This window comes from Dermacentor variabilis, unplaced genomic scaffold, assembly GCF_050947875.1.
Source record: "Dermacentor variabilis isolate Ectoservices unplaced genomic scaffold, ASM5094787v1 scaffold_15, whole genome shotgun sequence".
NCBI lineage: Eukaryota > Metazoa > Arthropoda > Arachnida > Ixodida > Ixodidae > Dermacentor > Dermacentor variabilis.
This window is the reverse complement of record NW_027460313.1, coordinates 11,408,556-11,421,497: the sequence shown is the minus strand read 5'-3', so window position 1 is coordinate 11,421,497 and position 12,942 is coordinate 11,408,556. Positions and strand designations below refer to the sequence as shown.

General features: G+C 43.0%; 1 protein-coding gene across 2 annotated transcripts in view; it reads left to right on the top strand.

Annotated features, from left to right (window-relative positions):
• The window catches only part of LOC142567911 (uncharacterized), a 78,431-nt gene that overhangs the window by 43,202 nt on the left and 22,287 nt on the right, over positions 1-12,942 (top strand). For both annotated transcript variants that reach the window (XM_075678002.1, XM_075678001.1), the window contains exons 6-7: positions 700-818; positions 10,466-10,786. In XM_075678002.1, coding sequence (XP_075534117.1) covers positions 700-818; positions 10,466-10,786 — 440 coding nt within the window. The remainder of the gene's footprint in view (positions 1-699; positions 819-10,465; positions 10,787-12,942) is intronic.

Here is a 12,942-nt window from a genome sequence, read left to right as displayed (position 1 = left end):
TGTGGTGGCACCTGGAGTAAAATGACCCCACTTCCTTTTCTTTCTTATTTCGCTATCAGGTATCACCACAAGCTTGGAAGAAGTACCCTATTGGAGCATAATTCAGATTAAATACCTTGCATATAGTGCTCACTGCTCTCTTATAAGGCTGCATACATGGCCCTACCTCCATGTCGTATAGTGTGCCTACAGAATTTATTTATTTACGAATACTGTTGGCACTGTTACAGGTATTTTACAGGAGTGAATAACAATTATGCATGCAGGACAGCAACATCAAGGATCATATCAACTCAAAATGGTTTCTCGATCTTGTCTAGTTGCCTAATAATGCACGTGTCAGAAAACAAAGACAGCAAAACAAAGAAATTTGTATTAGCAGCACTTACACAACAAAACCATGAGAAATAATGACAGCAGTAGCAAATTACCAAAAAGCAAAAAAAAAAAGCTGTGCCAAGAAATACTTCGTAATGTCATTTCCTGTCTAGTCATCAAATACAAGACCACTAACGTTGTACATTTATAAATGTGTCAACTGATGTTATGATTCAGCAGCATTGGAAAGGGACTTCCATTCATTGCTCAGCTCACTAAGCTATAGGGAAAAAACTAAATTTGCAGTGTCTTGCATGACTGAACTAAAGAAGCTTGCACTGTCTTGATATGAGACTTGGTTTTTCACTTCCCCGTGTGCAGACCCTGCTTCACTCAACTCACAGCAGCTTCTGCAGCTTGCACAGGCCATCTGTCACACAGCATCCTTGAGCATCGAGCACGCTGAACTGGCTGCCAAGTTTTGCCACCATATTGCTTTGGTAACCACCTCACTTACCTTTTGCGGTAGCAATCTGGGCTGTGTCGTGAGACTAAAGGCGGTGTAAGCAACAGTGCTAACACAGAAAAGGACAAAGAAATAAGGCTGTTGCTTTTCAAGTATGAACATACTCCAAGTTGACCAAGTTTATCTGCTATAAAATGGGGGAGTGGGGAAAGCCCTCAGTTGCTGTTTTTGCTAGGCATAGAGGAGTTTTTGATTTTATATGTAAGCACAATTCACGGTAGCTTTCATTGCAGAATTAGACCAAACACTAGGAATGACAAAAAGAGAAAAACAAACAGTGCTCTGCCTATTTATTTCCCTTTTCTTTTTCCATTTCTGTGTTCTATGTAATTCTGTGCTGAAAGCTAAGATGGACTGATGCAGTTAACATAATATTAGTGCACACCACCGCTCTATGTAGGCACTTCGCACAGCTGTACAGGCTATTGGTGCCCACATCGCGGAATCTAGTGCTCACTCAATCGGCGTCAGAATCGCAACGCCAGTGACGACTCTAATGTGTAACAGAGTCAATCTCTAAGGCCATGCATCTAGGTTCTGCAAGAGCCAGAAGAAATAAACAGGCCACCATTGGAATATGAACCTGGCAATGTTTAACGCTAGAACGCTATCTAGTGAGGCGAGTCTAGTAGTGCTATTGGAGGAATTAGAGGGCAGTAAATGGGATATAATAGGGCTCAGCGAAGTTAGGAGGCCAAAAGAAGCATATACAGTGCTAAAAAGTGGGCACGTCCTGTGCTACCGGGGCTTAGCGGAGAAACGAGAACTAGGAGTCGGATTCCTGATTAATAAGAATATAGCTGATAACATACAGGAATTCTATAGCATTAACGAGAGGGTGGCAGGTCTTGTTGTGAAAGTTAATAAGAGGTACAAAATGAAGGTTGTACAGGTCATCCAGTCATGATGACCAGGAAGTCGAAAGCTTCTACGAAGACATGGAATCGGCAGTGGGTAGAGTGCAAACAAAATACACTATACTGATGCGCGGCTTCAATGCCAAGGTAGGCAAGAAGCAGGCTGGAGACAAGGCAGTGGGGGAATATGGCATAGGCTCTAGGAATAGCAGGGGAGAGTTATTAGTAGAGTTTGAGGAACAGAATAATATGTGGATAATGAATACCTTCTTCCGCAAGCGGGATCGCCGAAAGTGGACGTGGAGGAGCCTGAACGGCGAGACTAGAAATGAAATAGACTTCATACTGTGTGCTAACCCTGGCATCATACAAGATGTGGACGTGCTCAGCAAGGTGCGCTGCAGTGACCATAGGATGGTAAGAACTCGAATTAGCCTAGACCTGAGGAGCGAACGGAAGAAACTGGTACATAAGAAGCCGATCAATGAGTTAGCGGTAAGAGGGAAAATAGAGGAATTCCAGATCAACCTACAGAACAGGTATTAACTCAGGAACAGGCTTTAACTCAGGAAGAGGACCTTAGTGTTGAAGCAATGAAGGACAATTTTATGAGCATCGTTAAGGAGTGTGCAATAGAAGTCAGTGGTAACTCCGTTAGACAGGATACCAGTAAGCTATCGCAGGACACGAAAGATCTGATCAAGAAACGCCAATGTATGAAAGCCTCTAACCCTACAGCTAGAACAGAACTGGCAGAACTTTTGAAGTTAATCAACAAGCGTAAGACAGCTGACATAAGGAAGTATAATATGGATACTATTGAACATACTCTCAGGAACGGAGGAAGCCTAAAAGCAGTGAAGAAGAAACTAGGAATTGGAAAGAATCAGATGTATGCGTTAAGAGACAAAGCCGGCAATATCATTACTAATATGGATGAGGTAGTTCAAGTGGCTGAGGAGTTCTATAGAGATTTATACAGTACCAGTGGCACCCACAACGATAATGGAAGAGAGAATAGTCTAGAGGAATTCGAAATCCCACAAGTAATGACGAAAGAAGTAAAGAAAGCCTTGGGAGCAATGCAAAGAAGGAAGGCAGCTGGGGAGGATCAGGCAACAGCGGATTTGTTGAAGGACGGTGGGCACATTGTTCTAGAAAAACTGGCCACCCTGTATATGCAATGCCTCATGACTTCGAGCGTACCGGAATCTTGGAAGAACGCTAACATAATCCTAATCCATAAGAAAGGGAACACCAAAGACTTGAAAAATTATAGACCAATCAGCTTGCTGTCTGTTGCCTACAAAGTATTTACAAAGGTAATTGCAAATAGAATCAGGAACACCTTAGACTTCCGTCAACCAAAGGACCAGGCAGGATTCCATAAAGGCTACTCAACAATAGACCATATTCACACTATCAATCAGGTGATAGAGAAATGTGCGGAATATAAAGAACCCTTATTTATAGCTGTCATTTATTACGAGAAAGCGCTTGATTCTGTCGAAACCTCAGCAGTCATGGAGGCATTACGGAATCAGGCTGTAGACGAGCTGTATGTAAAAATACTGAAAGATATCTATAGCGGCTCCACAGCCACCGTAGTCCTCCAGAAAGAAAGCAACAAAATCCCAATAAAGAAAGGCGTCAGGCAGGGAGATACGATCTCTCCAATGCTATTCACAGCATGTTTACAGGAGGTATTCAGAGACCTGGATTGGGAAGAATTGGGGATAAGAGTTAATGGAGAATACCTTAATAACTAGTGATTTGCCGATGACAATGCCTTGCTTAGTAACTCAGGGGACCAATTGCAATGCATGCTCACTGACCTGGAGAGGCAAAGCAGAAGAGTGGGTCTAAAAATTAATCTGCAGAAAACTAAAGTAATGTTTAACAGTCTCGGAAGAGAACAGCAATTTACAATAGGTAGCGAGGCACTGGAAGTGGTAAGGGAATGCATCTACTTAGGGCAGGTAGTGACGGCGGATCCGGATCATGAGACGGAAATAATCAGAAGAATAAGAATGGACTGGGGTACGTTTGGTAGGCATTCTCAGATCATGAACAGCAGGTTGCCATTATCCCTTGAGAGAAAAGTGTATAATAGCTGTGTCTTACCAGTACTCACCTATGGGGCAGAAACCTGGAGGCTTACGAAAAGGGTTCTACTTAAATTGAGGACAACGCAACAAGCTATGGAAAGAAGAATGATGGGTGTAACGTTTAGGGATAAGAAAAGAGCAGATTGAGTGAGGGAACAAACGCAAGTTAATGACGTCTTAGTTGAAATCAAGAAAAAGAAATGGGGCATGGGCAGGACATGTAATGAGGAGGGAAGATAACCGATGGTCATTAAGGGTTACGGACTGGATTCCAAGGGAAGGGAAGCGTAGCAGGGGCGGCAGAAAGTTAGGTGGGCGGATGAGATTAAGAAGTTTGCAGGGACGACATGGCCAGGATTAGTACATGACCGGGGTTGTTGGAGAAGCATGGGAGAGGCCTTTGCCCTGCAGTGGGCGTAACCAGGCTGATGATGATGATGAAAGTAGCAATTGCAGGAGCCGGAGGCACAACATGGTCGTCGTATTTCTAACACCACCTCCAAGATACGCGAAGCTAGAAGTAGGTCACAGCATGCCTTTTTCGGAGGCCACTACTGGAAATTATGAATTATCCAGATGAATGCATACAGACTTTTCAAGTTATTCATTAGAATTTGCATTGTAAATTATGGAGCTGTGCAAGTTCAATGAATATACTGTATTTGGTTGAATTATTAATTTTTTTACTACATAAGGAATTGTTGAAGAGTGTGATTTTAATGCTTGGGTCAGAATGTACGAGCTGCCCTTGTGTATGTTTGAGTGATAAGGAGATTGAGCTTCTTGCAAGGTTATGCAAGCATGCATGTTGCATGTCGTCTCATATAAAACCCTGTTTCCAAGAATTAAATGCCGTTAGAAGTTACTGCTCTGTCTTGTGTATTGTTTCTTCTTTTCCACATACTTTTCCATAAAGATGCCTTGCCAACAAGCCCAAACTGTCTGAATGGTTCTTATCTTCCTCACAGCAATATTTTTTTTCTATTATCAGAAATCTTGTGGATGCCTGTTTAAATTTCTCGTTACCGAGCTCAAAGAAATCGATCAATTTCATCAACAGTTTTTCAACATGCTGTTAAACATTTCCGTTAGAAATCTACCACGAGTAATGCCATGCACCAAATGAAATCATGACTGCACTTTAACTGTTGGTCAGGTTCTGCAATTTTCGGCGAATTGAGGAGCCTACAAAAATAAAACTTCAACAGAGGGAGGGGGTATCAACGAAACTAGCCTTCAGTGCTCCTGGCACTCCCACAAACAAACAATGCCAAATTTGCACTTTGATCAACTCCGCAGCCTAAATTTTAAATGGCAGCAGGGAATACTGAGAAGCTTCTGCCGGGTTGTATAGTTTTCTTATCAGATTCCTATGCTATTCTAGCGATGTTTCAAACATCAGTACTTGCTCAGAAGTGCATGTTGTTTAGATTGTGTTCATGCAATATGAAGTGCAACTTTATTTCATCCCCCTGTGAGCTGCATTTATCCATCGGCGTTTAGACAGCGTATGTACAACTTATGGCAAACATTCGTTCCCATCTTGGGGAGTGTTTACTCGCACAAGAGCATGCAGTCGATTTCAGACCAACCTTTGGCAGAAGCAAGGTGTGAGATCAGGCTAGTTGGTATTCCATAATGATATAAACAGTGCGAGAACAGACACGGTACACCATGGCAGAAACTTTACTAGCAGTCTAATCTCCTACTTTTGGAATACTGACTGTGTAAATTCCCTTATACATTACTGTACAATATTGTGCAACACTGTACGTTACTGTGCAGGTACTGTAAAAAGAATGTGAAGGCTGCAGTGTCAGTTTTAGGGGCACGGCTAGATCAGCTTGTGCACAAACAAGGTGATAGAACACAATAATCAACTGTACAAGTGCTTGAGCATGCTCCCCAACCTGACAGCGATTCCTTCGAGAGCCTAAATAATACAGTAAAAAAAGCATATGGGTGCTTTCTGCAATGACAAAAGTCAAATGCTCCCTGCACCGTAAACGCTTACCCGTTTTCGCATCTCCGAAGAAATGGTTCTCCCACATACATAGCATGGGCTTCACTATGGCTGAGATTTACACCGCCAAATGTGCATAATCTTCTCATTTGCATGGTCTAACTTACAGAAGTTGGGAACTAGGCGCAAGGTGCATATTTTGTATATTTCAGATTTTTTTTATTACTCTTTATACTCATACTAAAAATAGCAAATTATTATGTGCAATCATGCTAATTGGGCTGCTTGTTTGCAGTTTTGCATAACAATTCTCAAAACTATCCTAGCAAATATTTCTGCTTTACTTCCATTCAAAGCACCAATGGTCGGGATACAATTTAATGTGTCACTTTATACATTGCGACTAATGCCTCTTGAAAGCAAAAACTTTACCGAGTAATTTATTTACATACAACCAATAATCTTGGCAACAGTGGTGCTGCTGGCTTGTCCACAGACAATAAATTGTTGGATGACTGAAGGATGATAACATGAGGTTTCTATAACACCACCAAAAATGTGCACATTTCTATCGGTAACCGAAGAGCTAAATACACGGGAATGGACAAATCATTTTGATCGACATCCACTGCACAGGGTTTAACGAGGTTGACTACATTTAAGAGGGAAAAGTCAACATTTTCCAACTATAGGGAATACATACAACTCGCAAGTAAAAATGATGTTGCGGTTCTGTAGACTGTGCCTAAAGTGCGTAAGATTATTGTATTATGCGCCACTCCAAGATATAACAGAACTAGTTTGTGAGCAGGACAAAACCCTTCTATGCATTTTAACAATTTCACATAGGCTGTAGACTCCTGTTTTACATTTGTCCTCTTCAAATGCTTTGAAGAGACACTAAAGAGAGAGAAAGCGATTTGAGCTGTTTTAGTAAATTGCCTTTCTGCGATACCAAGAGTGACACTTCACTGCAAGAAGGGGCTTGCCATGCCAGAAAAGATGCAAGAACCAAGGACGGCTAGCACCACCACCTTGGAGTTCTCACAACAGCTTGCCGTGACGTCACAAATTTTGACAGCGGCTCCTTGGGCCTAGCTGATTTTTTTTATCGGCGCAGATGGATTGCACCGAACTGTAAAGGATCGAAAGACTGAACATAGCAAGTGTCGAGAACTTTTACCGAGTTGTCATGACCCAAATATGATGAGGAACTTCGAAATCCGTGATATCACAATGACACATTGATGCTGTAATTTCAATTTAAAATTCGAAAAAGTGAAACATTGCCTTTCATTTTATTGTCTAATAATCAGCCTCCCTGTGCAATATTAACGAAGCTACAGAGCTTAGAAAAAATTCTTTGAGTCTAAGCTGACTTAAGTGTTCCTCTTTAGGGTCCCTTTAAAAGGGGTAATTTACAAAACTGCTATGTCTGTTTTTGGTGAAAAGGTGTGAAAACACATAATTGTTTTGTGCTGTGCTTTGTGGCATGTCTTGCTAATAGAGCAACCTGCTGGATACTCCAGTAATGCTGGCCCAGCAGTCACCATCCATAAAGAACACCTGCTAGGCCTTGACTGCATGACTCTAATATCTCTTTGAGGATAATGGTACCAAGCTATGAAAACTAGCCCAAGTACTCACAGATGGGCGTCCACTAAAGATCTGAACGTCCAATTACAGAGTTATCTGTGTTGATTAAGTGAAAGGTAATCACTAATGAAATATTCTTTTTAATAGATCTTTTGCGCAGGGTCTCTTAGGAATGTTTAAGTGACGTTTATTGTTTGCTGCTCTAGTGCTTGTGGATTCAGTCTATCACGTGCACTGAGAATTTGTTTATCAAAAGTAACATCATTGAAGGGGCCCTGAAACACCCTCGAGCTTGGTGATAAAACACATTCATTCATAAACGCAGATAGCATACGCAGCTGTGAACATCTCAGCCGAATTTCGCAGTTGTGCGCGGCCCTTGAGAGTTCAGAAGCGAAGCGCAAAGTTGGCCTCTCTTCAAACAGAGGCCTGCCCATGGCTGTGGGCCAGCTGTCAGCGGCTGTCATCTGTTGTCGTAGAGCTGCCATTAGCCAATAGCTGACATGAAGCAAGCAGGATATCTGTATCCATGCACTTCTTCCTACTGTTACTGCATATATTAATTGATGCAGTGTAGTAAGCAGTCTAAGTAGCAAGTCATGTTTTCACTTTTGATAAAAATTGTGCACTTCCAGGAGAAACTGACTGTCATTTGCTCACGCTCAGCTGTGCCAGCCCGCATAGGAATGAAATGTAATGTTTTGGCTGAAGTACTGCCATCGGTGGTGCCCCATTTTTTCGGAATGGACACTGAAGGGGAATAGGAAAGGTTGCGCTCGTAACATTGTGTTTGTAATAACATAACATTGCGTTTGTAATATCTTCGCTTGTACCACGTTATCTCGAAAGATTCTTTCGGTACTCTATTCCTGAGAGGCAGCACACTCATATCAAGGTGTGTTTGAGGCCTCAAAGAAGGATGGTTCATGGCCCCATTAAGTGAAAGTTTGTTTGCTGTGTCAAAGAAGCTGTATTCTGTGGAGGTAGATAAGCATAAACACGGTGAAATCTGCATTCAAAATCAGGCGCCCTCCCGAAAGCAGCTGAACTAACAATAGGTGACACAAGTTTCTAATAAAGTATTTTTCGGGCCATTGTTCACAAGTAGAAAGCTAGTTAACATAAAGAGCGAGTGTTGAGCTCAGATTGCTGCCAAGTCAGTACTCGCTGCAGCTGTTGCAGCATTCATAGAACGGTCTCTCGATTGCATTCATAGAGGGCCTAATGGCATGTTCGCGCTGTAGAGTAACTTTCCAGCCAGCAAGCTTTGAGCTTGCTGGCTGAAAGCTTGATGCGAAGCAGAAAAAAAACATTCTTAAAGATGTATTTTAAATAGGTGTGACTTACAGTTGTCAGATCAGCTTTAGTGCTCTTAGTAACATTTGTCCAAAATTATATTACACAACATTAACTGAGCATTCTTAACAAAATGTTTCTGTAGCATTCAGGATTGTTTATTACACTTCAGTCACTACAGGGCAGTCCACTTATAACGATATCAAGAACGAAAAATCCGATCGTTATAACCGATTATCGCTATATCTGGACTCCCGTAAAAAAAAAGAAAAAGAAAGAAAGCTGCCGAACATGCCCTCGTAGCTCCGAAACCAAGTTTGCCACTTACGATATAAAGAATTGACGTTGTAGAAACAAGGCTGTGAAAAATGAAACATTTATTTGTACCTCTAAACAGCGTGTCAAGCGTTAGGCGCGCTGAAATAGTAAGAAATCTGCAGTTGCTTTCACGGAAGTTTCAGGCTCACAACCGCGGTGAATATTGGATCCAGCGTGAACACTGCGTGAACATCGGGGTCGGTTTCAATGTCAACCTCGTCGCCTCCATCGCACAGCGCACTGCCGCCTGTCGCGATAACGATGGCCCTGTCGGAGAATCTTTGCAGAACGAGGCAGCGCTACCTGCACTCAGAAACTCCACCGTCGAAGCCCGTAGTGACGTGCTCCCAGAGTTCAGCAGTGTCAGCGGCTGCCACCGTGTTGGCATGTGTTGGTTTCACACATGGGGGTTTTGCTCAAGCGCACAAAGCCCGCCGTTTCTGTTCATCGGCATGGCCACTGCGCTAGCCTTTATGATCGTGGCGCTCACGGTTTTGAGAATCGTCGATATCATTGATTGCGCGAGCTCGTACTTTGAGTCTTGCAAAATTGGCAGCTTTGTCCCAAGCGACACAGCTTTGCGCTTTGTCGGCGCACCTACCGTTGCTCCCGCAGCGCATTTCCACGGCCGCTGATGAAGAAGGGAGGGAGATGGTAGAAAGGGAGCAGAAGCGCTTTCCACTTCTTGCTCTTTTTTTTCTCTTCCCTCTGGATGCCCGCCGGCGACGCTGACGCGAAACAGCTGGCGCCATATTGTGGCACGTTGCACCAACTTGCGATGCTCTCCATGGCTTTCGCAATCGGCGCGCTGGCGGGATGCGCTAAGCGGTAATGGCGGCAGATACGAACTCGCGTAGGCAAACTTTTCGCCCCGTCTCGGTTGAGAGGAACTTAGCAGAGGAAATTTCACGATTATTCTGCTTGTAGAACGCTCCCCAAAAAGGCAGAATTTCGATCGTTATATCCGATGTGCGGTGAATAACACGTCGTTATATATGGGTTTTTTCTTGTAACCCTAATGCATAAGTTGATACTCTGAAGTCAACTCATCGTTATAACCGATATATCGTTATATGTGGTATCGTTATGAGTTGGCTGCATTGTATATCTTCTTTATTTGGTTGATTTGCTGCAAAACATATGGAGTAATAAATAATACAATGTGGCATGAAATAAGTGCATGCAGTCCTGCATGATGCAGGTGTCGCATTCTTGTTCTTTTGTGCAGAAGCAGATTACTTAAAAGTACTTCTTGCCTGCATTTTCTCAAAATTACGCACAACTGTAACAGCATCGGTAGCCGATACAAGGCATGCATGCCTTTGTGCCAAAATACAGTAAAAGGACTGACGGCCTGGCTAGTTGGTCTGTTGTGCATTTGCCCTCGTCTGTTCCCCTGTGTGTCCCCTTTTTTTTGCACTAATCATAGCAATAACTTTACTCGGGAGAAAAAATAATCTGCTTTTGATATCTCCACCATAAGGTGAGCGACAGCGTGTTCCTGGAGGGCCTGTTGAATGGCTGCCTCGAGTTGTTTGAGAGGCGGGAGGAGCTGATGGGCCCACTTGAGGCGTCGAAGGATGTGCCACTGCGCTGGATACCCTATGTCTCCTTCGTGGCCAAGCTCCTGGTGGCATTCAAGCCATCGGACGGCGCTGGCACCGATGCAGCTGGTGACACTGTCTACACCAAAGATGGCAAAACACCGAATGGCGTCTGGAGTACTGTGCAGTCCCTGGCCGTACTGCTGAGCGAGTGCTTCTGCTTCATTCTGCGCCCACCATCCCTGGGCAGCCTTGCCGAGGCAAGAACTTTTTCGCACTATTCACTGCGAGATCGAACTCTAGGTGGCAGCGCCATCGCCGCATTAGTGTGGATAGGCGGTCGACAGTGCGCATTGAAATGAATGCATCGGCATACCGCTGTGAACAATTTGGCCAGATTTTCTGGTAACGAAACCCACTGACTGCTGTGAGCTGATCTTATATTGCTCTCCATGCCAGGTTTTTGCACGAAATGTACAGAACGTTTCCATTTACTTGAATGAAGTGGAAACTGTTGTTCAATGGGGGATGGGCACTCACCCACAAAGTCTCGGTTTCGACACTTTCTTGGGGATTTTTGTGTATGTTTTGCTTGTATTTCGCCTACTCTGTTAATATTGTTGCACCAGTTATTAATACTGCATTCTGTCCAAATCTTGCACTGGTTTAAAAATGTCTGTATTCCTGTACAACGAAGGTAAAGTAGCAAGTTTTAATGTGGACTCTACAGCTCCTATTCTTTTTCTTTTTTTTTTTTGTGCGCTGTGAAATGCGAACAGTTAGTGAGTTCAATAAGGCAAGCTAGGCCACTGTGACTGCGTTAGTATAGGATCATCAGGTTGTTGCTTCAGATGAGATTATTTTTATCGCCCTTGCACAGTTAAGCACACAACAGTGATGTGACAAAATTATCTGAGGAGCTAAAACCATTTGGTAGTTCTACTTCAGCTAATAGTGGCCACTGTCTTGCATCAAGCTAACCACACCACAAGGAAGAGCAAGAGGAAATTAAAATAGCTGCCTTTCAACTCAGTGTTACAATATTCACCATCTAGAAACTGCCGTGTCCCACGTGATCATCATACACTACCATATTTTAGCTTTCCTTTTGTAGCAGCTAATCAAAGTACAAAAGTGCACGACTTAATTGTGAGGCAAAATTTATTCGTTGTAGCAGCATCAGAACCACCACATATTGAAAGAACATCTCTGGTCGTGTAGCCCCTAAGCAAGAGTCATGTGCGATTATCACAATTATCGTAATGCAGTTATCGTAATATAAAGTTTATGGTGCGATATTATATGAGTGCATGCTTACAAGTCTTTTTTTCTACTGCTTCGAGTGATGTTGACACCACCCCGTTCATGTTTCGTAGCATCACAGAGTTTTTGGAGTGAACAACACACCGTGACAAGTCACTTTTTAGCGCAGTATTCACGTCTCACTGCTACCACCTCATTTATTTCAAACAATGTAAAAATTTGGGGGGGGGGGATGTTCTCAAAACACTAAGGGTTAATAAGATTGACATGATTTTGGTGAGCGCCAGAGTGTGACAATCACACATCGCGTTCTCGACACTGGCATTTACTGGTCTTACTATAACGCAAGGACGGCAGCGCAACGCTAAATGCTTTTGTACACCGTCAGAAAATGTACACCAGCATTTATGACTGTGCTACAGCCACAGAAGAAGCAGCCTTTAAAGCTATTCATGCTGATACATGCACATGTAAACACGTAGTGCCTAGCAGAGAACACGCGGCACAATCCACACTATCTGTGTGGCCCACCAGGCAGCAACTGCTCGATCCCACGGCAATCGATCACCAGTTAAAGGGACACTAAAAAAATATGAAGCCCCACTAGATTGAAGGATTAGGCTTTCGTAATAACGAATTCGTCATTGGTAGTGGGAACAGAGTTCTTCCAAGTAAGAAAATGGCAGAAATGAAAAATTGGAGCGGCACCACCTGTTATGGACTTTAGCACCTCTCATAAATTTCAGCACTGGCTGATTCAGAGAGCAGCATAAAGGGAACTCACGCAGAATTTACATCAAATGGTTTGTTCTGGCACAGGCAGTTCAACATGAGATGCAGCAGCAGGACCTTCGTCTGAATGTTCTACGCACTAAGGTTACATATTGGTGCAGAAAATTGAAAATAAGTTCTTAAATTAGCAATCTATCATTCTAGCTTGGCCTGATATTTTCCTTTTGTGTCCCCTTAGAGGAAACTGTAGACTTCTGCTTCAGGAATTCAAGAATGAGAGAGGAACACCAACAATCAACACATAGGAGTGGAAGGGTGGCACCTGGTCAGTACAATGTATCAAAGCACAATGCATCAAACCACAATGTATACAAAGCACAACATATCGCTTTTGATACGCCAAGTTTGATACCTGAAAATT